Source organism: Triticum aestivum, unplaced genomic scaffold (genome assembly GCF_018294505.1).
Source record: "Triticum aestivum cultivar Chinese Spring unplaced genomic scaffold, IWGSC CS RefSeq v2.1 scaffold35174, whole genome shotgun sequence".
Lineage (NCBI taxonomy): Eukaryota > Viridiplantae > Streptophyta > Magnoliopsida > Poales > Poaceae > Triticum > Triticum aestivum.
Window position 1 is genome coordinate 34,186 of NW_025226296.1, and position 27,679 is coordinate 61,864.

Genomic DNA, 27,679 nt, shown 5'->3' on the forward strand with positions numbered 1-27,679 from the left:
ATATGCTTTTTTATCTTCCACACGAGGCAGAATTGTGCCTCTCGGAAGGTGGGGCCGGGGGGTCGTGCTTCCGGCTCGGGTATTTTGTCTTCTAATTTTTTTTCGTGAAAAAAGACTTCATCGAAACTTCTAACATGAGATCTAGTTTTGAAGATCTCGACGCGAGAAATTCAACGATTAAAATGGTTTGCGATTTGGACGCACAAATTAAGAGATAAAACATTTTGAATAAAGGAATCTATGAAAAATGAAAAAACTTCCAGGTTGCGACAATTGGTGCACTTCCGGCTCGGGTATTTTCTCTTCCATTTTTTCATGAAAAAAGCCTTCGTCGAAACTTCTAACATGGGATCTAATTTTGAAGATCTCGACGCAAAAAATTCAACAATGAAAATGGTCTACGATTTGGATGCGCGGATTAAGAGATAAAACATTTTGAATAAATGAATCTACAAAAAATGAGAAAACTTCCTAGTTGTGACAACTGGTGCACTTCCGGCTCAGGTATTTTCTCTTCCATTTTTTTGTGAAAAAGGACTTCATGGAAACCTCTTAACATGGGATCTAATTTTGAAGATCCCGACGCCAAAAATTCAACGATGAAAATGGTTTGAGATTTGGACGCACGGATTAAGGGATAAAACATTTTGAATAAATAAATCTACAAAAATGAGAAAACTCTCAGGTTGCGACAACTGGCGCACATGCAGTGCCCCACTTGCCGCAACCTGGGAAGAGGGGGTGACCTTTGCAAGGGGTGCCCCTTAATTAGTGATTTCGGTTCAAGACACCTGGGATGGGAGCTCCTATTTTGCGTGGCGCGCATTCCCTAACGAGCCAACGTGCATTCTTTCTTTCTTTGGACCAGTCCATTTATGGAGATGGACACCCCATTTTTTTTCCTTCCTTTCTTTCTTTCTTTTTTCCTTTCTTTCTTTTTTATTTTCTATTTCTGTTTTATTCTTCATTAAAATATTCAGGATTACAAAAAAGATACCGAAATTCCAAAAAAATGTGAATTTTGGAAAACTTGTCCAAAAATTAATAAAATGTTAGCAGATTCAAAAGAAATTGTGATTTTAAAACAAATGGTCAAATGTTGAAAAATTGTTCATGAATTTCAAAAAAGTCCCAAATTCAAAAAATGATGACGAATTTGTAAATTCACTCTTTCAGAAAAAATATTCGTACAAAAATGTTTGCTTGTTCAAAAAATATTTGTGAATTTGAAAATGTGTAAGAATTCAAAAGTATTCGAGATTTTGTAAAAAAAAAACATTTTCTGCATACCGTTATTGATTTCAAGCAATTGATTTCAAGCAATTGAGCATCGCATGTACGAAATGAATACTCGGATCCCATTAGTTGTAAGCATATCTTACCATAAACATTTTCTGCATCAACTAGTTATGCTATATTTATGCCAGATATGGACCATGATTTCAAGAAATCCCATGTCAGTGAGAAAAATTATGGACAGCATATAAGACAGCAAAAAACACAGGCCCCTTAAACCCAGCAAGGTGGGCAGAGCGGTTAAAAAGAAAGTGGGCAGAGGCTGCAGGCGATTCATAACATTGGTTCCTCAACAGATTAAGCGTCACTTAATACAAAGATAGATGGTCGCACGAACAAACCGCTCAGCACAAGAAATAGAAAAGCTTGTGCGGCGGTGTTCTGGCAGCACCATCATCGACACAGTACTTCACACCCGAGTCAGCACAATACAGCTCACGGGCACTTGAAATATCATCATCAGTGGAACCGCCACAACCTTAACAGTAAAACATGACACGCTTGACATTTTCCAGGGAGAGGCCTAACAGCAACATTCCCAAAATGCGCTATTACTGCGTGCACCACTAGCAACCAGCTGTCCGAGGTATCCAGCTGCGTGTAAAATCAAGCCCAGAAGGCTGCCAAATGTGCATAATACGCCGGAGGGACTGCGATTGCAGCGTTCAACCTAGCATGAGAAACCTAAAGGGAGTGATTTTCAAGTGGGGAATTTACCGATTGATACAGAGCGCGTACACCTAGCATGAAACAGTAGGAATTTTATATTTAATTGGCCAGCTAAACAGTATTTTAATTATCAAGAAGTTGGAAAGAATAGTACATTACGTGTAGAGTTTGCAACTCATCAGTGGTAAATTTGTTCTCGTCCCACAGAACAAGATAATGAAGCAGGCCAGCCTGTTCCCTGAAAGGAATCGACATTCGAATCAGCAATTGGCCAAATCCGTCTAAATAAACTGCAAATAAAGGAAGGCCAACCTGAATGCCAGCATAGCTACATATGTAGGAACCAAATTCCATCAGATGGCAAATCTTCAAATCAATAACGGTGCATGGAACTATAGAAATAAAAATTGTCAGGTTCAAAATTGAGATGAATACAAAAAGCTTGTTTTCACAACCAACTAACCAGGCAGTATGTTTCCTGTTTCTATCAACAATATGTTTCCCGTCAATGGCAGTGAAAGCCGGCAAGGATCTCCAAGGTCAGCACCAGGAAGAGGTGAAGAATCGCAGGTGTGGAGAAGAAAGCATCATCGGTGGGAAACAGGCGAGAAGCATCAGCACGAACTCTTAAGTGTAAAGCAGATCAGCCTGGCTTCTCCATTGGTTCCGCAAGTATCGACAGTGCCCTCCGCTTCCCATCATCCTCCAGGAACCAGGGATCCTTACGGTCCACCAAGGCTCTCGAATTCAATGCCATCACCCTTGACTTCCTATCAGGCCCAATCCGAAAATACACCGGTGGCCTCTCCTTTGGAACCATCCTCTTCCGACCTCCACCTTGGTCTTGGTCCCTCCTCCCCTCATCAAGTCCTTCACCTTCCGATTCAGCGAAAGCAGGTGCAAATTCATCGAGAACAGAGTGTTTCTTCCCCAAATTTGGCATGGCAACCTCTGACACCTCCTTATCCCCACAACGCAACGCCGACTGAATAAACGGATTGCTCTTGACCACAGCCCTATCTAGCTCCTTCCCCTTGCCAGCACCCTCCTCCACCACCGCCGCCGGGCGGATCCCGTTGCCACCCGCAAGCGCCAGCTGCCGTTGCAAACCAAGCAGCGACTTCTCGGCCTTCCTCTGCCGCCACACCTGCTCGACCTCATCCACCGCAGCCGACGACCCGCCGACCATCTCGCCCGACTCCTCCTCGGCAACCGCATACGTGTGGGGCTCCGGAAAGGCCGGGAGCCACTCGGGCACATGCCTCATCCCGCTCCCCCGGCCCAGCGCCGCAAAGCTAGCACACGACCGCGACGGCGGCGGATCGTGCCGGACCGGAAACCTGGGCAGCGGCCGCCTCGCGGAGAGCGGCTTGTCATCGGCATCGCCGGCGAACGCGACCAAATCCCTGACGACCCCGGAGCCGACGAGGCAGCCGCGGGTGGAGGAGGCGCCCTCGAAGCCCTGGTACGCCTCGCCGGTCTCCTCGAGGAACCGCAGCACGTCGAGCTCGTTGGGGGCGGTGCGGCCGGCGAGGTTGGCGTGGGCGTTGGCGGCGCCGCCGAGGAGGCGGAGGTAGCGGAGCAGGACGTCGGCGAGCGCGTCCACCGCCGAGCGGGTCGCGGAGGCGAAGCCCGCCGCCTGCAGCGCCCGCGCCACCGCCGCCCTCGCCGCCGCCCGCCCGAACTCGTCGGGGCCGCCGCCGCCGCCCATGCGTCCACCCCCCGCGCGGGCGGATCCGGGGCTGGCTAGGGTTAGGGTTGCGGATCGCGCCGCCGCCTCCGCCGAATCGAGGGGGAGGGAGGTCGCATCGATCGATCCGACTGACGATCGAGGGGTTTGGGGGAGGGGGGTTTGAAGGGGTGGCCTGAATTTGGCAGGGAATCGATCGAGGGTGGGTGGGGTGGGGTGGGGTGGGTTTAGTTAGGGTTTGGACCGTTGGGGGTTGATTTCCCTTCCCTTCCCCGTCGTGCACCTGCGGGAGATGTGAGCCGACACGGAGGGGGTGCGGACCCCGACCTGCTGACACCGCCGGGTTTTAGCATAAATCCATGTAGGTATGCACATCCTATCTACACCAGCACCTCCGAGTATACCTGGCTATGGGAAGCCCGGCCCGGCCGGCCGCTGCCCCCGGGCCGGGCTCGGGCCTAGATTTTGAGCCCGAAGCCTGGGCCTGGGCCCGTCGTTTTTGCGCTTTTCTGAAGGTCGGGCCGGGCCGGCCCGAAGCCCGATGGGTTTTTACGTGTTTGGGTCGGGCTCGGGCCCAGAAAACAGGCCCGATGGCCGGTCGGGCTCGAGCCCAGAAAACAGGCCCGATGGCCGGTCGGGTCGGGCCCAGGCCTTGGTTTTTTGCGTCAGGCTTGGCTAGGCCCGGCCTGGCATGAGGTATGGCCAGGTATACCTCCAAGTAACTGAGCATGAGCTTGATGAAGTCGTTGCAGACGTTTTTTTATTGTCGACGGAATGTCTCTTCCCACTGAAGACACATCGCCGCGGGCCTAAAATAAATTCAAGAAAATACGAGCACCAATGTCAAGTCTAGGACTTGAACTCTGGTGGGCTGAGGGTATCATTGTCCTTCTAACCACCCGAACAAAGGTTGGCTCATGCTGACATAGATGGTTGATGTGTGAAGTTAAGAGAAGATTATATTCTAGTCTCCCCTCTCTTGGGGCAACTAGTATGTTGTCAAATAATGAATTGTTTTAGATTGTCTAAATATGAAGTTTTTTGGGTTGGTCCTACGATTTCACCTAAGGAGTAGATTATATTGTAGTCTCCCCCCTCCTCTTCCCCATCGGACGATGCTGACCCCTCACGAAGCTGCGGATCTCCCGTCGGATGAAGCCAGCTCCTCCCAGCCCAGTCACGCTCTATCGCTCGTCGTGTTGCCACCACACCTGTCTCCATGTTGCCGGATAACGAATATGTTCCATAGCTAGTGTTAGGCTGACGTTTTGTTGAAATGTACTGAACTATATATATTTAATGAAATTTGCATTTGAACTATGTACTTTGCTGAAGTTGGCAATATAAATGTTAGCATTTGTCGAAATTGGTGATGAACTATGGTGTGTCTACAGTTGACCAAAATTAGCGAAGTGGACAAATGAGTGGAATTGACGGCTGTACTTATGGTACCTACTGGGTAAGCAATTCTTATTGGAGGAACCCTTACCTTTTGTTTAGCTTAAGACTAAATCACCGTGGCTCTATATGAATCTAAGATTTTAGTTGAATTGATTCATAGGATCACAAAGACAATTTCTATATTATACGCTGGGTCCTAGCTGGATGTTAAAACATGATGACATGCAATGTAAAGCCAACAGGGTTTTTTCTTAAAATCGCTACTCCAGAGGTGGTAATCATTGGCATGGATTATACACACAATGTCAGTGGTGGTCAGTGTAAAGATGTACTCCTTTCTAAGTTTGCTACCAATGTACTCCCTCTGTCCGGAAATACTTGTCAGAGAAATTGATAAAAATAAATATATCTATAACTAGGACAGAGGGAGTATCTATCTTCACCATTGCGAACTTCAATTCTGGAAATATAAGCCTACAAAATTATCCCGAGCATGCAGTCGTTTGCCAGTGTTCTATTCTTTCACTAGAAATGCTTTCGCCCTACGAATTTACCGTTGTATGCAACCATGCAAGACAACAAAAACACATCCCAGCAAGTGATTCCATGACATAGGTTCATAAACATTTTAAACACCATTCATACAAATGTATATATCACTACGCAGACATCTCATACGGCACAGCCACGAAAGCGAAAGCTTCTGGCAGCACAACAGATAAATGACACCCAATCCAGTCAAATAGCATAAAAGGTTTGTGCACCGGCCGCCAATCCGGCACGAGTACTTAGAATACCCTAGGCAAGCAATAAAATAGAGTACAACAGATACTTTGGTTTAGGTTCGCACAATGGTGGTGAACAGCATCACCAATACAACCCGCAGGCGCTTCAAGTACCCTCACGGTAACCGCCGGGATCTTAGCAGTAAAACATGACGCGCTTGACGTTTTCCTTGAGGGCGGGGAGAGGCCTGACAGCAACGTTCCCAAACCTGGTGCTGCTGCGCGGACCACCCTGAGGAGGGCCGCCGCGTGCACCGCTCGCCACAGACCCGCTGTCGGAGGTATCTGGCTCCATGTAGAACCGAGCCCGGAAGGCTGCTAGATGTGCATAATATGCAGGAGGAACTGCAAGCAAGCAAGCAACCAATGGTCAGAGTTGACTTTTAAAAGCATCAGATCTAGTACGAGAAGCTTGAGGAAATTGTTGCTCGCGATAGATAGGGAGTTTACCAATTGACACGGAGCGGGTGCATCGAGCATATCTGAAACGGCAAAAGAATAATGTTTGATCAGCCAATGAAACAGCACTGAGTTTTAGTTATTATTAGAAGGGCATGATAGAAGAGTAAATTACGTGTAGCACAAGTTGTTTGTGAGAGTTTGCAACTCATCAGCAGTAAATTTGTTCTCGTCCCACAGAACATGATAATGAGCAGGCCGGCTTGTTCCCTGAAATGAATCGACACCCAAATCAGCAACCGGCACATTTCGTCAAATGAACAAATTGCAAATGAAGGAAAGCCGACCTGAATGCCAGCATGGCTGCACAAGTAGAAATCAAATTCCGTCGGATGGCAGATCTTCGAGTCAACAACGGTGCCTACAATTAGGAAGCATAAAAATGGTGAGGTTCAAAATTTCACCAAGCACAAAAACCTTGTTTGCACAAGAAACTAACCAGGCAGTATGTTCCCGCTTCTATCAACAGTACGCTGATCATTGTGATTGTTAGCGAAAAGCCTAGTGTGGTGACGCTTCTGGACAACCACAAAAGTAACTGGGGGCTGATAGTTGGGCTCCAAGGACGCACAGGCCTAACAACATGGTTAAGAAATATCAGTCAGGGAAAAAATGTGGAATATTACCAACTAGAGTATGGTTAAGGGTAGCTCTACAGAAAGTATAGTCAAACAAATTGTACCTTCCGAATGGCATCAAGTTCAAACAACAGAACCTGGTAGAACTGTCCCTCGCTGACACCATCCCTGAAAGTACCAATTGTTTAATAATAGGCAATCATGCTTTAGCAAAGATGCGCGAGAAAGGCTATGAACCTGTAAAATATGATTCTCTGAGGTTTCTGTCCAGTTGCCCTCTTGAAAGATATGAGAAGCTCCCTGCAAATTTAACAGAAAATGCACTTTTAGCAGCATCCAAATATAGAGTTAGTGTGTCTCCTTAGCTCACTAAGAGCTTACTTGATCATGCCGCCAGTCACAGTTCCTCTTTGGGGATCTTGCCATACTTTAAAAAGATCCTGTATCAGCTCTTGCCTATGGGCTTGGGCACTCACTAATCCTGCGTACTTAGTTATCTCAGGCCAGTCTTGAGAAGCAACCACCTAGAGGAGAGAATATTAACAAGAAATCAATAAAACCACAGAACTTCCAACACACCTAGAAAAATTGTGGACCTTCAATTACATCTCAAGACATATCTTTATAATAACAAGTCACTTACAGCTGCAATGGAAGGGCTAGAATCTTCTCCAGGGTGGGGATGTGTAACATCAGCACCAAATATTATGGTCGGTCTGTCGGTAACAAGGCGAATCCTCCTTGCCAAAGCATCCACAAGAACAGTATTCCTTCCCCCCACCTGAAAAGTAGGAAAATAAATAAACCACAATGTCTATTATAGAGAAGGAATGGTTGGAGGTCAGTGAAGTACCTTAACATTGATTTTGAGAGCTACATTTGCAAGATACTGCTTGCTCATCTTAAAAACATGTTTTGTAAGACAACACTGGGATACCAATCCAAGTTCAGTCTCACAAATTCTTTTAAGGTCCCCTGGAGAAAAAAAAAACAAAAACATAATAAGCAAAAATATGCACTTGGAATCTTCAAACGTGCTTTGGAAGAGATCATACCATAAAGAGAACCATTATTATCCGGCAGTATAACAATTAGCAGGTCAAGTTCTTTGCCCGGGGGTTTGCTTGCGTTCATGGCATCATGATAACGTGCCTTCAGTGCTCTTTCCACGTGTTCAGGCCTCGCACTAAGTACGGGCAGCACAGGTTCAGGTGCAAAGTTCTAAGACATAGAAAAAGATAAGTCGATGACTACAGAATACAAAATAACCAAAGCGACAGAGAAATATGAGAAGCTAGTTGCATGATCGAACCATACCATTCCAGATATTTGGCACATTATAGCCAACTCATGACAGAAAACCTTGGCAGCATTATCTTGAACATTCCGAGAGAAGTTAATACATGCCCAGTGGCTGACTCTACCACCATTGACCATTTTCTACCCACCAAAATGAACAAGTATGAGAACTAGTTAAAACATAACATCACAAGATGAAGGGGGTATATGGGTTGAAGAAACAAAGCTAATGGAGGGCATCCACCCAAATAGTATGGTTTTGAGATGTGCACATTCTCTTAAAATTATACCATGTGAACCTAGACAGTTCTCTAAAAAGTGAGAAAGGACAGCAGCAAAATTATGATAGTTAGTGTTTATGAAAGCTGCATGTTGCAAATAAGTTGATATTCTTGCTACTATATTGATAATTCATTGAACATACAATTGCAGAAATAATTTCCAGCTCAGATGGTTAATTGTTTCCCAGTTGTGTGATTCGTTGCCACTTCTATTTTTATTTCACATATCATTTTTTATCTATGCATGACTTTGTTTTAAAATTATTTCAGTAGAATTCTTCCGTTACATCACCAAGACCTACCTTGTTCATCATGTTCCATTGGCCGACCCTGGGTAAGACATCCTTCTCTCTGCCACTATCATGGTACTTAAGCTATAAAAAAAGAGCATGCAGTCAGCTGCTATGCACATATATGAAATCAACTGCTGTCCAATCGCAATAGAAAATTGACTTACCCTTGGCGGAGGCAGAACACGAGCTTCAACCGATGCAAGTTGCTCATCTATTTTTATGCCAAATTCCTGTGCATATGGATCTTCATAGTATGCATTGTGATGCACAGTCTGGTTAAATGAAGACAGACAAAAACGAGATTTAGACGCTTAAGTTTAAAAGGATAATCCTGGTGCAGATAACAGTGATAGTACCTAAGCATTTGACATAAGAGATATAAAGGGTCATAATAGTTTTCACCATAACAACTGACCCATCAAGGCATCAACAACTATCATCCTCATCAAGAAACTACCATCTATTAAACTATTACTTGTGCAGGAATCCTAAAAACACACACAGATGCTTTAACTGCAATAGCATGAACTAAATAGTAAACACATCAAACAGGAAGAACTCTGTCAATATGATTGACTGGGGAAAACATACAGACTAGGGAAAACATCAAACAGCTACATAAACACATACTCCCTCCGTTCGGAATTACTTGTCGCGGAAATGGATGTATCTAGATGTATTTTAGTTGTAGATACATCCATTTTTGTGACAAATAATTCCGAACGGAGGGAGTATATACAAGTGTCAAAAGGTACTTTTGCAGCAACAATGTTACAGCAATTTGCACTAAAATGATAAAATTAATTAACAATCACCTGCAAGATGTCCTTCTCACGCTCTTGAGGGCGCTGGCAAGTCACTTTCAGTAGAGCAGTTATTTGTTTTTCATTCAGCCGTTTTGAGTACCGTTGTCCTTCAACAATCTTACAAACCTGATATTTCCATGTGAGAAATTGATGAATAACTTGTACCAACATACCGAGGTCTTAAAGAAAGCAAGGTTGTTGAAGATATACTAACCTCCATGGGGAGATAATTCGGCCTTTGCTGATTACCGACTTGCAAGCAAGGTAAAGTGGTGTGCTGAATATTGAAACCATACGTCTCCAGGAAGTATTGCACTACAGTCTTCACAGTACCACGATCATCAACAGGGAATCTACCACAAGAAAACCCAACAAGGAATCACCCACAAATCTGCAGGAGCATAAGAGCATTCTGTGAATAAAGCAGGGAAGAGGCACATACGATAGCTCTCGTGTTGCTTGTGATGTGAGGCCAGATATACGGTATTTCCTACGCATGTTTCCTCGATGTGTAACCTCGACCTTTACACCTCGCAGGGCTTTTTTAATCTGCAGGAGGGAGAATAATTATGATAACTAGGCATAAACAGAAGTCTCTGAACAACAGCGAGACAAATAATGAACCGAACCTTCACACGATCTGAATCAGTGAGCGGTCTAACTGAGATGTCTCTGCACAGAAGCTGAGCAACAAACTCAATCACAGGGAGAGGCTCGATAAATGCTGTAGAAGACATATCTGCAAGAAGAAACAACGTGTAAAATCATTATTTCAGCAAGACCAATGAGCATTCAGTAACCTACACCTAGATGCTCTGTAAACCAGAACTTGGACACTATGTATTACTGAGCATTCAGGCCACCCACAGGCCACATTTATCACAACTGAGAAGACAACAAATGAATAGTGATAAGAGAAATCAAGATGGGAGGGGGGCATCTAACCAATATTCAGCGAAAGCCCCATCTGTGTAGGTCTTATACTTTGGTAAAATCCACGCCAACTTTCCAAACCGTCCCCAAGCCTCTGACGTCTCCCTAGGTTGGGAGAATAAAATGATCTACTAACTGGGGAATACCTACAGAAAAAAACACAAACAAATTTTAACCCATGCCACATGAAAAATAACAAAATACATAGTTAACTAAAATTTACCTGGCAGTAGGCAATTCCCGTAGCACAATGTCAAGCACCTGAAGTGCTTCTTGAGGTGCATCTGGTTGCCTCCCGGCTAGAAACATAGCCAAATGATGGAGATCAGCACGGGCAGCATACTTGATCACCACCCTGAATTGTCTCTCGCGCCTTAAAAACAAAGGGGAATGTCAGTACAAAACTATGGATAGGTTCCAAGTACAAATATCACAGCAACAGCATACCTTGGCGTGGCTTGACCACCAACAAGGCCTTCATCTTCATCTTGCAGAGCGATTTCAAATGTCCTCGAAGTAAACGGTAATGGCCCAGCTGTATAAAGGCTCTTCCTTCCATCATAGGCAGGTAGACGTCCATTCATATGAGATTGTCTATACAGCTTTACAAGTTCTGCAATCACGGCACGATTAACGCCGCGCGATGTAACCTCTGGTGTTATGGTCACCTGATGAAACAAGACTGATGATCAGAAATTGCAAAATAATAACTTCAGCATGGAAATAAAATTTCATCTGAAGGGCATACGTCGTATTGGTGAAGGTCTTTATCAGGGAGCTCCGCGAAGAAATGATTGGCTTTCACCACACACCTATCCCCACATTTACCCATTCCAGGGCGCAATGGGAATCGAACTGATTTGCTTGATGCAGGTGCCGGTTGGATGGCTTGGCTGGTCGAACTTTGATCACTAATGTCAAGTTTCTGAAACTGTTGCTCGACTTGTCCACTGCTCACCTCCGCCGCAGGCTGAGAGGAAGAGCCAGCTCCCGATGCTGATGGTGAAACCACCGGGGCTTGATATTGGACATCTGGGGCTTGGTGCAGCTCGGGAACTGTTCTTGACTGACCTGGAGGAACATTGTGTCCTCCACGTCCTCCCATATGCCCGCCATAGGATGGCTGCGGCATTCCACCCCCTCTAGGGCGTGGACCACCACGTCCCTGATAGTCACGCTGTTGATATTCAGGTGGACCGCCACCTGGATGTCCACGGCCCTGAGGGTCGCGCGGTTGATATTCAGGTGGACCACCACCTGGATGTCCACGGCCCTGAGGGCCACGCGGTTGATATTCAGGTGAAGCACCACCAGGATGTCCACGGCCCTGAGGGCCGCGCGGTTGATATTCAGGTGGAGCACCACCAGGATGTCCACGGCCCTGAGGGCCGCGCGGTTGATATTCAGGTGGAGCACCACCTGGATGTCCACGGCCCTGAGGGTCGCGCGGTTGATATTCAGGTGGCCCACCACCTGGATGTCCACGGCCCTGATAGTCGCGCGGTTGATATTCAGGTGGACCACCACCTGGATGTCCACGGCCCTGATATTCACGCTGCTGATATTCAGGTGGGCCACCTGGACGGTGTGCAGCTGGGCCTCCCTGGCCCTGATACTGTCCACCACGGCCTAGGTATTGCCCACCACCACGGCCACCCTGTTGAGGCACCCAACCACGTCCACCACCATGCTGTTGATGCTGTTGAGGAGGAGCTCTCTCAGCTGGCTGCGAGGAACCCTGTCCAGGAGCTCCCGAAGCCTCTCCGGAACTCTCTCCGGTGCCGGTTCTTTTCTTCCTAACCATGATGGGCGCTGCCAAGACAAGAATGCACCAAAATGTTAGGTTACAGAAATCATGAAGTATCAAAGATGGAAAGATACTCCTCGGGTATAACTTGAAGCAGAAAGACATAACATCATAATCGAGCAAAAGCCTAGCGAGAAAAACAGAATTGGTGCATTTCTCAGTTTAGCATCCCATCAACCAGATGGCCCCAATAATAGTCTGCAAACCATCACGGGATAAGATACGTTCCGCGCTTCTAACAAACGTACACAACCCCTTCGGGAGACACTCTACTCGACCCGAAAAGGAAGGCTAGAACACAAGCTCGGTCCTCACAAGTCTGCTGCGATTTAACCCTGACTCGACGGCGTGTTTAGGCAAACCATGCACGACAACCTTTCCTCAAGGACCGAAAACTCTTTAGAATAATGTCACCCGATCACAATGATAAGGAGTAGGCAGCATAGTTTGCATATACCGTGGCACTTGAAATCGAATACCACACTACAGCCTATACCAATGCAAGTCCTATGAGTGCATGACCATGCCAGAAACTTTCAAAGATGCCTTGACTAATGTCATCATACTTCCTTTCTTTCTTTATACGTGTTGCTGCTCAGCCACTTGGTGGTGAGGGCAGCAAATATTTGGAACGAAGCAAACAAAACCATCCATATATGGCTCCCAGAAACCTATGGACACGACCACGAACAACAGCCCGCCACAACAAGCCTGCAGCCCATCACGGGATAAGGAAGGCGCATTCCACGCCTGTAACAGACGCACACAAACCTGGCTGGAGTCGACCCGAAAACGAAAAGTAACCTAGAGTTTATTCAACCCTGGCTGGCTTGGCGGCGCATCTAGGCAAAGCCGCGCGCATGCTACCTTCCCTCCGCAAGGACGGGAGACGGCAGCATCCTAAACCTCAGACGAACCACGCGGCGGGCATGAACGGACCAACCGAGCCCGAGCCAGAGCCAGACAGCCAGCAAGCGATGAACAACAGAGTAACAAAACAAATCGCCGCTCCGACAAGCAGCCTGCGCCGTCCCGCAAGCGCGCGCGCACGCACGCACGTACTAGGCGCCGAACGAACAGGACGCTGCAGCAAGCGGACAGGGCCATCGATGCGGCCGGCCGGCCAAGGCGCGGGGGCTCCGGTGGCGCCCTTCCCTCGGACGGGCAGGAGGCCAGCCCCGCCCCGACGCCGCAGGGGCGATGCGATCTCCTCCGGCGGGGCGTGGCGGGGACGTACGCGACGCGGGAGGGGGCGGGAGGGGCGCGGCGCGCCGGAGAAGGAGCGGGAGGCATACCTCAGGGGCGGCGAGGCCCGGCGGCGGCGGCGGCGGGTCGCGAGATCTGGGAGGGGGGCGCGGAGGGCGGAGGGGGGTGGGGGGAGGAGGAGTGGACGAGTGGGAGCACGTGGCGACCGGGTCTCGCCCGTAGTAATACCGCACCTGACGGATGACGGCAGCCCTCTCTCCCCGTCTCTCTCTGCTGCTGCTACAGCAGCCCTCTAGATTGGATTCTGCGCGTGAGATCGGTCGAATGGCGTAGTAACTCCGCCGCTTTATCGCCCTCCAACCTCCATGGATGATTAAATCCGCTTTTATAATCACCGCCCTCGGGAAAAAAAAATGATGATGACGTGGCTCCTCCCTCGGCATCCACGTCTGTTCCCCCAATCAGGAGGCGACGCGTGCCTTCTCCCTCGGCCTCCATGTTTGTGGCCCCGATCACGAGGCGACGCGCGGCTTCTCCCTCGGCTCCACGTCGGGTGCCCCGGTCGCGAGGTGACGTGTGCCTCCTCCCTCAGCCTCCACGTCCGTTCCTCCAGTCGTGAGGCGACGCGTGCCTCCTCCCTCAGCCTCCACGTCCGTTCCCCCAATCACGAGGCAACACGTGGCTCCTCCCTCGACCTCCACGTCTGTCCCCCAATCACGAGGCGACCCGTGGCTTCTCCCTCGACCTCCACGTCCATGCCCCAGTCACGAGGCGACACTCATCAGCGTTCTTCCTCCTCGGAGCTACCTCCCCCATCTCCACTTCCTTGCTCCAGCCATGAGGCGACATATTTCGTCGTTCTTCCTCCTTGCGGCTACTCCCTCCATCTCCGCGTCTGTGCTCCAGCCACAAGGTGACACGCGTCACCGTTTCTCCTCCCTGCAGTTTCTCCCTCCATCTCCACGCCCGTCCTCCAATGGCGGGATGACATGTGCCGGCGTTCTTCCTCCCCGCGGCTTGTCCCTCCACGGCTGAATCCGCATTTAGGTCATCGGCAGCACGATTACCTGCTCGCTAAGCTAAAAAACAGCCCGCCCATAGAAATAAAATGCTCGCATTCCGAACACTAGTTCTCTCTGTTGGTCATGTATAGATCGAAATAAGGAAGAAACATGAGTCATCTTCAGTAGAAGAAGGGCAAGTTTTTCAGGTAGTGTGCCCCTACTGCCATAACTGAAGCTCCATCACGAGTAGCCATATGATACTCCATATTTCACTTCACAAACCAGCTACTGAACGACCAACATCAGCTGGGATTTTCTTTAAAAAAAAACTGTCATCTTTATCATCCTTTTCTTGCATGGTTCTGAAACATTTAGATGTGATTTTTACATATGTCAGTCAAACCTAAATTGACACATATTTATCCTATACTTTCCTCAAGATGGCATGCAGATGCAGGGCAGCCTAGCCATACAAATGCAAACTCGAAAATAGCAATAGTGAAACTCCATCATAAGTTCATAACAGCGCAACAAAATCATCGATTCATGCTAACTGAAAAAACAATGTGGAACCAAAGATAGTAAGATAGCAGTATCAAGTAAAAGCATATGGGATCACAATAACAATCAAGAGTAAACAGTAATGACTTGCTCAAACTTGTCACTTTTTTCACAGCTTTTTATTTCCATTACTAGATTATTACAGTTTCAGCCAGCATAAAAGAAGATTTGTACACACGTGTTATGCCGAACCCAGTTACCCATCTATACCTTCCTTCCTGAGTGGTAACACCAAAAGGCTTAAATGATGCTTCTTTCAAGTGGCATAAGAATGTGCATGCTGGGTAACATTTTTCGAGGTATTTCTCCCCAAAAATAATTCCACCCTTGAGTCTCTCCCAAAGAGATCTTCTCAATCCCTCCTGCCCTCGGCTCTTCATCACAAGGCCATAAGCGTACCTCATACCATGGTTGCGGTATGCAGCTTCATCATCCATACATTCCTTATATGACGATTCATATTGCTTTGGACTGAAAGAAAAGTCACTGCTTAGCATCTCTGCTCCACCGCCTCAGCATATATATTTCTGGAATTCTCAACACATTCTTAATACCAAGAGCTTGTCTCTGGTCCACCGCTTCAGCAACTTATTACTAGACCATGTTTCCTTGAATTCTACTTCAGAGTCGCATCCCTGCATACACTTGGTGAACATCTTATTAAATGCTTTCGAACCCCCAGCAAGTGCACCAAGGCGAGATGTGAAATTCTTTTGAATGTTCCAGTGACGGCATGTACTGGGAAACAATTCCTCAATTGCTTTTGACATAACTTCGTCACCGCGTCTGCAGGAGAGTGCCACACTGGCTCTTCCCAGCCAAACCCACATGTGTACAGCATTGATTCATGTCACTAGCAAGAACATGTTTGGGAAGCTCAAGACGGTTTCGGATCATTCAGTTCAGTCCCCATGGCAGCACGGTGGCACAGTCAGTGTGCTCGTCATTTCCTTCGGCTCGGGAGGGGCCCTGCTCGAACCTCATCTCCCAGAACTGCTCCATCTCCGCAAGAATGCCACGATTCCTGACATTTGAAAGACAAAATTATCGCATTCAGAACACTAATTTCTCCATTTGTCATGTAGAGAATGAAATAAGGTAGAAACAAAAGTTACCTTCACCAAAAGGGTAAGATTTTAACGGATCAGATAGTGTTGCAACAAGTCAAGTTGCGCATGCCATATGCTCCAGCTTCTCCCAGGTTAGGAATGTCTTACGAGTTTCTGTAAGGGTTGGCAATAAATAGATGCTTCAAACTATGTAAAAACAGGTGAGTACAACAGAGCGAACAAGTGACCGAGCTACTTGTGTCCTGGCAGACTTGAACTACAGGCAACAGATATTTACAGTGAATATATATAGCAAACAAAGACCATACCAGAAATAGTGTGTACAAGCCAAAAATAACTTTGGAATAGTGCCTCATGCTCAAGAAACAAACTCTGATGCTTTCCTATTAAGCAGAAGGAATTTTTGGAAACAACATATGGATGTAAGAAAGCAACCGCATACAGTCTTACTCTCATGAGTTCACACATTAAAATTAGACAAATGCTGATGTATTGGGTGCAATGTCATATGCCCATGTCTCAGTTAGAAACCAGCTATTGAACAACCAACATCCACCGAAAACAACGGTCAAGAATAACCCATGACCTTTTTTTTTGTTGCATGGTTCTGAATTATTAATATGTGATTTTTAGAAATGTCAGCTGACCCCAACTTGGCTGACCTATATTCACCCATATTAATCCTACACTTGCATCAAGATGGCATGTGTTGAAGTGTATATGTGGATTGCCTAGCCCTTTCCATAAGTTCAGACTTTTGGTTGTGTTTGCTAGTGCATGAAGCTTAACAGCATGCATGGTTCAAACTGGCCGGTTGACCCCAATACACTGCCACCCACACAAACTTAAAAATAGCACTGGTGAAACTTCATCATGGACTCATGCTAATTGACAAATAATGTGGAACCAAAGATAGCAGTATCCAGTAAAGCACATGGAATCAGAGTACTAACGATCAAAAGCAAAGAATTATGACTTACTCAAACTTTATCTCGTTTCACAGGTTTCCATTTCCATTTTTAGATTACAGTTTGAGTCAGTATAAATGAAGATATGCACACATGTTGTAGCAAACCCAGTTACTCATATGTATATCTTTGGTTCCTCAGTAGTAACACCAAGAAACTTTATCGATGCTTCTTTCAAGTGGCATAAGATTGTGGATACTGTGTAGCATTTTCTAGGTACTTCTCCAATTCTTTTTCTCCACTCTCGAGAGCCTGCCAAAGAGATCTTCTCAATTCCTCCTGCCCTTCACTCTTCATCACAAGGTCATAAGCATACCTCATAGCATGATTGCAGTATCCAGCTTCATCATCCATGCATTCCTGAAATGATGATTCATACTGCTTTGGGTTGAAAACCCACTGCTTAGCATCTCTGGTCCACCGCTTCAGTATATATATTTCTGGAATTTTGCCCACATTCTTGATACTAAGAGCTTTCAGAGTATGTGGACAAAGTAAACCCATTGTCTCAAACTGACTACAGCTGCAAGTGAGTTGCATTGTCGACATATTCAGATGAACTGTGCAGACTCTTGACCCTCTACCCTGCATAGTCATCTCAAACCGGTATGTGTCACTGTCTTCACACGGAAGCGCCTTGAATTTTGTGGCCCCACACCCGTCAAGAAAATATGTCTCGAATAGCTTGTAGATTCTGTGTGTATAAACTTTTGCTGCATGATTCAAAATATCACTGTGCTTTATAATACAAGAAAGTGGCCTTTGACAACACCGCACATCCTCATCAAACTCTTTTTCACGCCAATCCTCAGTCAGCTTATCCACAGCAGCAACCATTGTGGAAAGAGAAGTCGATTTATCGACAATGCAAGTGAATATGTTACTCAAACTGTCACATTGCGGCTCGTTCTCGACCCCACCATCAAAAGTGCACTTGTTCAGAGCACCACACCACTTCTGCTTGAGCTTATAAAGTTTGCTCAGCCACTTATTATCCTGCAACTTAAATTCACGGAGCATCGCAGCCCATGTTCCCTCGAATTCTGCTTCTGAGTCGCATCCCTGCATACACTTGGTGAACATCTTATTAAATGCTTTGGAAGCATTAAGTGCACCAAGGCGAGAAGCGGCATTCTTTTGAATGTGCCAGTGGGCAATGCGATGGCATGTATTTGGAAACACTTCCTCAATTGCATTTGACATAACTTGGTCTTGGTTGGTGAAAATAGATCGTGGTTGCCGGTTTCCCATTGCCTCCAAGAAAGACTTGAACAGCCACGTGAAAGATGCCATCGAATCATCCGCCAATAGTGCACAGCCATACATAGTGGTCTGCCAATGGTGGTTCACACCAACAAAAGGTGCAACTATATAATTCTGTTTGTTTAAGCGGTAAGTTGAGTCAAAGACAACCACGTCACCGAAACAGTCATAGTCCATCCTGCTCCTACCATCTCGCCAAAAGAAATTACTCATCCGACCAGCTCGGTCTAAATGGACATCCCAGTAAAACATTCCATCTACATTTGCTCTGCTCTTTAGATGGCTCACAATGCTTTGCAACTCTCCGGTTCCTACGGCCGATGTCCTTGTTATGCCGCTAAAACCGGGGAGCAAATCTTGCCTCTGAGTCTCTGCATTGTTGGCTACGCTTGTGCTTGCAGCCATTTGGGAAGGTGCACCCCCTAACTGGTACCCACCATACAACACTGCATCCGCAGCAGAACATGACCTCCCAGCAATAAGTGACTTGGCAGACCGCAGAAGGTGCCGCTCTTCAGGTCTTACCAAGTTGTGGTTGTGATCAGACACGAGTCGGATTACCCTCCACTCGCCCTGGCTGTTCGCTCTGAAGCGAACCATGGCCCTGCAATTCGTCCTGGTGTGCGGGTCATTGAAGTTCTCGTCAGTAAGCTTCTCTGCTTCCTTGAGGCCCTCCTTGGAGCAGAAGTAGTCCTTGGTCCTGATCCTCTTGGTGCCGGTGAAGTAGGACTGCTTGCCCTTGCGGACGCTGAACCCTGTGCGGTGCCCGTAGTCGCAGTACAGCTTGTACGCCTCCTCCTCGCTGTACACCACCTTCAGGAGCAGCTCCTCGGCCCCTTCCTTACTGCCCTGCACCGTGGGGGCCTCCTCGTTCTCGGCTTCCTCAACTGTCGCTCCTCGCACCCTCATTCCACCGCCGGGGTGAGAAACTGGCACCTCTCCTTCCCTGGCCCCTTCAATACTGACAGCAGCACCGCTGTCCTGCAACCTGGCTCCTTCACACTGGTCTGCCCCCATCCCGGCAACGACTGCGGCACTCTCATCGACGCACATCGGGTCTCCGCCCACGGCATCGGCACCTTCACCGTCGGTGTTCACCATGGCCTACAAAGTCAAACACCGGAGATCGATCAGGCAAACCGTTGAAGGAAGGAAGGAAATGCTATCAACCCTAGCCGACATCTGAACCTAGCCTCACGAAGGGGAAAAGCTGCTAAACATCATCAGAGCTAAGCAATCCGCTGCCCACGGGGGCGGATCTAGTCTAGATGGTGCGAATTCCTCGACCTCGTCGGCGGCGCTTAGCTGAGGGAGGAACCATGGATGGGCGGCGAAATGCTCGTACCTCGGCAGAGACCAGCGGCCGGAATCGCGGCGGAGCAGCCGCGGCGCGGCGCCGGAGCCTGCCTATAACTTGATGGTGCCGAGAAGGCCGCCTCCCCCGCACGCTTCAGCCGCCCCGCCCGGGCTCGCCGGAGTCGGTCGCGCCGCCCGCCGGAGAGTCGTGGTCGGTCGCCTCCCCAATCTGGTTCGGGAGCGCTCGGTCGGGTTTGGTTTGGTCTGCGTGGAGCAACTTTTTTTTCTCGAGCTCGAGCCCGATCGGTATGGGCCGGCCAGGTAGAAGGAGCCCAAATGCAGGATTATTCTCCGTCCGGAATTACTTATCGCAGAAATAAATAAAAATGAATGTATGTAAAACTAAATACATGCAGATATATCCATTTTTTCGACAAGTATTCGCAGGATGGAAAAAGGTTGACTAAAAAAAGATGAATGGCAACTGAGGCTACTCATGTCAGTCACGAATGCAGTAAAAGTTTCTAAAATAATATAGTAAACATGTGGACTTAAATTTTGCGTTATTTTTATATCACTAGTCAATGTGTACGTGCAATGCATGTTAATTTGAATGAGCGATTGTGTCTGTATATGAGCGTTTGCGTTTGTATTGTGTTCAAAAACGTGCAATGCACGTTAATTTGAAAGTATATTAAGTGCATGTGGATATTAAGTAGGATATTATTCGTGTGTCATTATGTGATTAGCACTATATTTGGCATGGAATTAACTGCACACTAAACGTGTTGAGCGCTCAACATTGAAGCAGTCTAGGTCGTTGGATCGATATGATTTGATGGCCGAGATTAATTGGATCTACCCCTTTGGGTCTTTTTATATTGATATAGATGAGTGATTTTGTGCGAAGCTATTTTTGTGAGAAAATACATCATCTCCACTACTATTAAACAATCAAACAAGAATTTTCTTAAGTGCATCCCGCAATTAAACACACAACACCACACAGATCAATCAGCACCGGACGATTAGGCCCATATATCTCAATCTAACGGTCATCATTAATCTAATAGCCCAATGGTGTGGACCTAGCAATTTCCAATGGCTGACCATACTCCACCAACGAGGAATATTCCAACTATCAGTTTAGCATCCCCTAGGATTACGCAATTCTGATCGCTAATGAAGGAAACTCAGATTACGCAATTCTGATCGCTAATGAAGGAAACTCAACGAAATCGGCTCCCCTCGCCCTTAACCTCGAAGTTGTCTGCCTTGAGTCGCCACAGCGCTAGACGCCGCCCACCAACACCGTCTCCTGCCTGGCTTGTAGCTTATAACATAGCTCCGCCACTGCCTGCCTGCACGGCGACCTCGCGGCACTGCACCACTCTGTCGCCTCCGGCCTCCCTGCACGATCGCCATCGCCGATTGTTGCCGCTCGCAGCGTGGAATCCGTCAGCGACATAGCGGGCGTCCAGGAGCCTGCCCTTGCAGCGTGGCATCCGTCTGCGAGATCGCCAGTGCCCAGGAGCCTGCCCCGGCACCCGCGGGGCCGCGCCCGCGAGATCGCCAGTGCCCAGGAGCCTGCCCCGGCACCCGCGCGGCCGCGCCCGCCCTGCACGTCCCCTGAACCAGCCGACCACACGTAGCTGAAATTCTTCCCTGCACTTCTTCAGGTTCGACTTCTTCCTTTGACCTGTTGCAGCATTACTCAGGATTATAATTTTGAGAATAGAGTTCTAAAAAATAAAAGGTTGCACAGCATAATGCTATAAGCCGTTTGTTTTACATCTCTAATTAATGGTTTTCTATGTGGAAAACGGTTAGTGTTTTGGCTACTGCAATTTTGTAACTAATTGAATCATTCACCCTATCTCCTTGGCCTGGTGTCAACAAAGTTGGCTTTCAGAATTTAGAAAGGTTACTTGAGTGGTCGCAGAACACCTGAAATATTGGATTTAGCTTAGAGAATTTACAAAATTGCCAATGGTATTACTGTAAGCGCACATCACAGAACAGGCAAATTAATCATAATTAGTTTCAGCTCTGGCCTATGGCGAGTACACATGCACATACATAGACACTCATATGCATGCACCCTGTGAAGAGCCTATGGAAGCCATATGCCAAATTATAGAGTGCTGCTCTGAAACACCATGTAGCTATACAAGCACACACAAGGCTGTGGTGGTGCTTTCTATTAAATCACGTATGACCCACCAACCCATGTAATATGCTACTTGAGATGTCTAAAATTCTTTGATTTAGGGACATGCATGGAATGAACTACAAACTGCACTATATACCAACAGATACATACATACATACCTGATGCGTGCTCAAGAACATACCAAGGCCCCAGGCAGATACATAAAATCTGAACATACATGAGGAGAAAGAAGAGAAGTTCATTTTCCCATCTGAAGATACATGAGTAAGAAGCAAGATAACGGTCGGTCATTACATATCCAGAATTAAATATTACTTTTATATTACCAGATCTATGAAATACCATAAGAACACTAAATCACAAAGTCCTATTGAGAAATTAATTCTCTAGCTACAAAGCAACAGTTCTATGAAATCAAAGCATTACCCTTGCCAAGATCATCATCAGCGCCACCATGGACGTCAACAGCAGGGCCAACAACTGAATGTGGTAAACAAATATGCCTATCACATCAAGGAAATGTTCCATAGACAACTCCATGAATTTCTTAGAACAATAAAAATACTGGGCAATGCAACTCAGAATCAAAACATACTCTTCGAGTCAGACTTTTTGCTCCCATCCCCTTTAGGCACCTCCTTATCCCTCTCGAAATCTGAACCATTAAGGGTCTTATCATCAACACAACCACCAACTAAGCGGACGATTTCTCATATTAAATTCTTGAAAGCGGACACTCATTCATGGTAACCACCATGACGAGCTTAATAGTATTACAAAAAGAATTGCCAGTTTTTATATTCAAATGTCATATCTGAATGTAGTATTTGCATATGCTACCTGATTAGTTTTTTCTTTATATTCAAATGTCATATCTGAATGTAGTATGCTTAAACATTTGCATATGCTACCTGATTAGTTAGTGTAGGAATGAGAGGCTTGCACTTGTTGTTCCATTTTATCTCTTGAGAACTACATGACACTGAATTTCTCTTCAATAGTAACTTCTCCAACTTCCTTTCTTTCATGTTAACTCTTGGATCCACTCACAACCGGAAGGTGCAGCAATCTAGAGCAGGATAATACTCAGTTAAATCAGCTTTTCTAACAAAACCCTATAACAGAACAAATTATACACAGTCTTGGGAACATTCATGGTGATTTCTCAAGAGGCGATCCACCTGGGGACGAACTGAATTGACGGGGTGGAGCCGGCGGCGGGGTTGGAGAGAGAGACTTACCTGGACCCAGACAACCGCGCGAGAGAGGGTGGAGAGGCTCATGGCGGCGACGGCGATGGCGATGGCATCAGGAGGAGCGAGAAGCCCGGCGTCGCACGCGAGCATGCCGAGCTCGAGCGGCTCCTCGAGCACTTCGGCAACCGGATTCGGAGAAGGAGCGGGGTAGAGAAGGCGCGTGCGAGTGCCACGCCTCCGCGTATGCCTCCGCCGGCGCCTAGCGCTGGCGCGAGCATGCCGAGCTCGAGGGCCTCCTCGGCCACTTCCGCGATCGATTCGACATGAAGGGGAGGAAGAGCAGCGGCTGGGAAGGGGAGCCTCGGCCTGACAGGGAGCACCCGCGGTGGTGACGGAGGGGAGCGGCGGCTGGACCAGGGAGCGCTGGCGTTCATGACGAAGGGCGCCGGCTGTGGGGTGAGGGATTTGGCCACCATGGGAGAATGGGGAACGGGAAGAGATATGTGAGGGACCGAGGGGGCGGTGGGGAGGATAACTAACGTTTTTTTAATAATCATTTAATACTCCTACTAACTAACGTATTAGGCAGTGACCGGAGAGATATTGTGAGTTTATTTCAAAAAAAAAAGATTGTGAGTGACTGCGACTTTGTTCAAATCAAAATTTTTTTTATCTTCTAAAAAGATCCATTCTTTTTTATCCGATTTGCCTGCATGCGTGCGATATTGTTTTATCATCCGGCCTTGTTACAATAATTTTTATTTGATGATTTTAAAAGTTCATTATATGAATCTCTATAAAAATTTGTTTCTATTAAATAATCTATATAAAAGTTGATACAACAATTTGTTGAATATATTTAAGTTCCATAATCATAAAGGTCATCTTGTGGTCTATGGATGTTAAATTTTATGGAGCACTTCAGTGGAGATATTTTTTCTAACACTCCTGCATCCGTATATTTTTTGTATCATTATACTTATTCTATGTTGTATCATTGTTTTGAAACTAACCATGGTTACTACTTTCTAGGTTCATATGATAGATTTTAGAACAAAACTAGCTGTCACTTTTGTGGACTCGGGATTGAGTGATGATAATAAGAAAATGAGATTTGGAAAATGATGGAAACAATACAAATCTCACGGATTGTATGTTACACGCACGATCACAACGCGCGATCATATCGTTGAGTATAAGACACATTTAAATACCTCGGTGAAAACAACTCGTTGAAAGAGAAATTACATTCAAAATAGATGTTTTCTATAAATTATGATACGTGCGTTGCACGTGCACACTTACTAGTGTGCTCCAAGAATTATAGCTAGGTGTGGTGTGTTGACATGCATAGACAAATGTGGCGCAAAGTATGAAGTGTAATAAGGCATTAAAACAAGTTTGTATTGGTTAATCTGGAAACCCTATTGTAGTTAAGTTTTTGTTGAATACCACCAAGTGGTTGGATGGTTAGGAGGATGGTGGTACCCCGAACAAGCGTCAAATATCATGTTTGACACTTTGGTGACTCATTATTCATTAATCAGAATTATTCTTTCAATGTGAGGTGACGTTCCTGTTGATGGCGCGGCATCTATGATGGCTTCGTCAATCTTGAAGTTCTACAATGACGACCCGATCTTTAGTAGGCGATGTCCATGTGTCAGTACGTGTATGGTGGTGTGAGTGTGTGTGTGCATCTATGTTGTAATTGGTGTTTCTCAAAAGAAAGTTGTTATTGCAATTGAAATGTTGGTTATATTAGTTAGGACCAAGAGGAACTAGTCAAATTTCATGGCAATCACCTCACATGTTTAACTTCATATCAATAAAGGTAAATAAAATCGGATTAAGCAATGTCTTATTTCAGTAACCCCTTGTCCAACTTTACATAATAGGTTGAGTTTGGGAGAGTTTTTTGTCATGATTTGCTGGCAACATCATGTGCAAGGCTGCTCATATTTATACGTCATTGATGCTACAAATATGGACAACCACAATATTTGCAGTAGAATTAAATGATCACATAAGTGGAGATGTGATATTTGGTGAAGTAATAATGATGTCTCAGCTACACACAACACTGATCGCTCGCCGACCCCTATAGACAACTAGCTTATTCATAGTGTAGCATGATCGCACTTAGTTGATATAGAAAGAATAGCAAAAAAAGTGTAGGAGGGAAGAAACAATGACGATCATGGTGAATGAGACAGAGGATCACATAGCATAATCTAACGGGAATGGGATGCATCAGAACAATGACGTATGAGGTTGATCAAGTGTCGGTAGTAGGAGACTAGGAAGGAAATGCTATCAACCCGAGCCAACATCTGAAACCTAGCCTCATGAAGGGGAAAAGCTACTAAACATCATCAGATCTAAGTAATCCAGTTTCCACGGAGGCAGATTTAGTCTAGATGGTGCGAATTTCTCGACCTTGTCAGCGGCGCTTAGCTGAGGGAGGAATCCTTGATGGACGACGAAATGCTCGTACCTCAGTAGAGACCAATGGCCAGAATCGCGGCAGAGCAACCGCAGCGCGGCCCCAGAGCCTGCCTATAGCTTTGTGGCGCCAAGAAGCACTAGTAGAAAAAGGGCCTAATGTTCAGCTCATTAGTCCCGGTTTGTAAATGAACCGACACTAATGTGACCATTAGTGTCGGTTCCAACGGCTAGGCGGGCGGTGCTCCTTAGTCCCGGTTTGTGATGAATCTCTATTCGCCACGAACCGGGACTAAAGAGGTGGTGGCAAGTTGATGTCAGGCTGAGGCCCACCAACACCTTTAGTCCCGGTTCGTGGCATGAACCGGGACTGTAGATGCACCTTTAGTTCCGGGTTGTATAACCAACCGGGACTAAAGATCATCCTATAGAAACCCTTCATCGAGCCCGAGCTCTCTGTTCTTCCCTTTCCTCTCCTCTCTCTTTTCTTCCTCTCCTCTCGAGCTCATCTTCCATTTTTGACAAAATTTGTCAAGATTTGGAGGCATCCCATCCATCCAAGTGATCACAAAGGTTAGCAACTTTGTCCTTTCATCTCTCATTGCTAGATTAGCTATTGCAATGCTCTATAAATATAGTGATTTATGGATTTTAGTTTGGGAGGAATTATATGTGGTACTTTATTTGATTTATATGCAATTTGAGCTCAAAATAACTCTTAGTTTGCATATGTAGGTGTGGTTTACATAGTGCCTTCCCGTCTCCGTCCTAACCACCGTCGATCGCCCGCACCGTCCCGTCGCCGGCACCACCTTGTGGTGACCCTCTCGTTCTTATCTTTTTTATATTAAAAAGATCATGTTTGTGTGATTTAGATATATAGTTATTTGTATAATTATCTAACCCGTACGTTGTTTGTTATACATAGTGTCATGGTTTTGATATCCGTCCCCGTCGGCCCTCGTCCGGTTTATGATTCAGATGTGGTATATTCTCTTTTATAATTATTTTGTTGCATTTCGTGTTTATGAAAAATTATGCCCATCAAGTTGACATAGATATTTTTATCTAGGAGGTATGTGAACAGGAAATTCCAACCGACCCTATTGTCGAGAGGTTAAATTTAGTTGAAAATAAAAACGAGTATTTGAAATAAAAATTGATGGCGCCGAGAAGGCGGCCTCCACCGCACGCTTCAGCCACCCTGCCCGGGCTCGCCGGAGTCGGTCGCGCCGCCCGCCGGAGGGTCGTGGTCGGTCGCCTCCCCAATCTGGTTCGGAAGCGCTCGCTCGAGTCTGGTTTGGTCTGTGTGGAGCAACTTTTTTTTGTGTGTGTATGCTCGAGCTCGAGCCCGATCAGTATGGGCCGGCCAGGTAAAAGGAGCCCAAATGCAGGATTGTTAGTCCCTCCGTCCAAAATTACTTGTCGCAGAAATGAATAAAAAAGGGTATATCTAAATTTAAAAAAAGTCTAAATACATCCATTTCTCCGCCAAATATTCACAGGATGGAAAAAATTTGACTAGAAAAAGATGGATGGCGATTGGGGCTACTCATGTCAGTCACAAATGCAGTGAAAGCTTCTAAAATAATGTAGTAACAATGTGGACTTAAATTTTTGCTTTATTTTTATATCATGAGTGATTCCGTGCGAAAGTTATTTTCGTAAGAAAAAACATCATGTGCTCCAAGAGTTATAGCTAGGTGTAGTGTCTTGGCAGGCACAGACAAATGTGGCGAAGAGTACAAAGTGTGATAATTTATTAAAAACAAGTTTGTATTGGTTAATTTGCAAACCCTACTGCAATTAAGTTCTTACTAGCACATATACCTGTCCGTTGCGACGTGAGAGATTTTTCTGCGAGAAGCATCACGAGAGATAATTGATGTGTCCATCAAAATGGTCTCACAACAGTGATGCGACACAGCGAAGAGTTGTAGTGTTCTCGCGGGTCATGTTTGGCTCGCGAGATCTTTATAGTAGTGGGGTTGGTAGGAGTGGCAGCCACTACCCAACTCGTGCCTTTTTTTTCTTCAGGTCCGCCTCCTAGTTGAGGTTGTGGTGACCTCCGGATTTTTTATAAAAAAATGCAAGCATTTTTAAAAAATCGTTAATTTATGGAAAAAGGCAAACAAAACTTGAAATAGGAAGATTTTCTAAAATTCACAATTTTTTTTTAAAAAACATGAAACATTTTTCA

General features: G+C 46.1%; 3 protein-coding genes across 8 annotated transcripts; all 3 read right to left on the minus strand.

Annotated features, from left to right (window-relative positions):
• Window positions 1–1,559: 1,559 nt before the first annotated feature.
• Window positions 1,560–13,750, minus strand: LOC123172569 (protein argonaute 1B). Of its 2 annotated transcripts, XM_044589519.1 has the most exons (27): window positions 13,593–13,750; window positions 11,239–12,302; window positions 10,938–11,158; window positions 10,714–10,863; window positions 10,503–10,636; window positions 10,187–10,296; window positions 10,000–10,106; window positions 9,772–9,910; window positions 9,567–9,683; window positions 8,916–9,023; window positions 8,761–8,832; window positions 8,196–8,318; window positions 7,934–8,099; window positions 7,732–7,853; window positions 7,522–7,659; window positions 7,260–7,402; window positions 7,116–7,178; window positions 6,983–7,046; window positions 6,740–6,875; window positions 6,588–6,661; window positions 6,416–6,510; window positions 6,292–6,323; window positions 6,051–6,186; window positions 5,479–5,530; window positions 2,429–3,472; window positions 2,278–2,357; window positions 1,560–2,203 (listed from the first exon to the last, which is right to left on the minus strand). In XM_044589519.1, the coding sequence occupies exons 2-25, from the start codon at window positions 12,292–12,294 to the stop codon at window positions 2,609–2,611; spliced, it is 4,422 nt and encodes a 1,473-aa protein (XP_044445454.1). In that variant the 5' UTR covers window positions 12,295–12,302; window positions 13,593–13,750; the 3' UTR covers window positions 1,560–2,203; window positions 2,278–2,357; window positions 2,429–2,608. The 2 variants fall into 2 exon arrangements, with proteins under 2 accessions (XP_044445454.1, XP_044445453.1); XM_044589518.1 differs by lacking the exons at window positions 1,560–2,203; window positions 2,278–2,357; window positions 2,429–3,472; window positions 5,479–5,530 and having other exon boundaries at window positions 5,646–6,186; window positions 13,593–13,749.
• A 1,367-nt stretch (window positions 13,751–15,117) lies between these two features.
• On the minus strand, window positions 15,118–19,961 carry LOC123172568 (protein FAR1-RELATED SEQUENCE 7). Of its 2 annotated transcripts, XM_044589516.1 has the most exons (4): window positions 19,715–19,961; window positions 17,119–19,473; window positions 16,184–16,291; window positions 15,118–16,092 (listed from the first exon to the last, which is right to left on the minus strand). In XM_044589516.1, the coding sequence occupies exon 2, from the start codon at window positions 19,468–19,470 to the stop codon at window positions 17,281–17,283; it is 2,190 nt and encodes a 729-aa protein (XP_044445451.1). In that variant the 5' UTR covers window positions 19,471–19,473; window positions 19,715–19,961; the 3' UTR covers window positions 15,118–16,092; window positions 16,184–16,291; window positions 17,119–17,280. The 2 variants fall into 2 exon arrangements, with proteins under 2 accessions (XP_044445451.1, XP_044445452.1); XM_044589517.1 differs by lacking the exon at window positions 19,715–19,961 and having other exon boundaries at window positions 16,184–19,473.
• Window positions 19,962–20,606: 645 nt separating this feature from the next.
• LOC123172570 (uncharacterized) lies at window positions 20,607–23,516 on the minus strand. 4 transcript variants are annotated; one of them, XR_006485638.1, is made up of 6 exons: window positions 23,080–23,516; window positions 22,750–22,907; window positions 22,434–22,493; window positions 22,265–22,318; window positions 21,997–22,088; window positions 20,607–21,364 (listed from the first exon to the last, which is right to left on the minus strand). XR_006485638.1 is itself a non-coding variant. In XM_044589521.1 (6 exons), exons 2-6 carry the CDS (start codon window positions 22,864–22,866, stop codon window positions 21,000–21,002), a joined length of 645 nt encoding a protein of 214 aa, XP_044445456.1. In that variant the 5' UTR covers window positions 22,867–22,907; window positions 23,080–23,516; the 3' UTR covers window positions 20,607–20,999. The 4 variants fall into 4 exon arrangements, 1 of the variants encoding a protein (XP_044445456.1); XR_006485640.1 differs by having other exon boundaries at window positions 22,265–22,341; XM_044589521.1 differs by having other exon boundaries at window positions 21,997–22,045.
• Window positions 23,517–27,679: the final 4,163 nt, after the last annotated feature.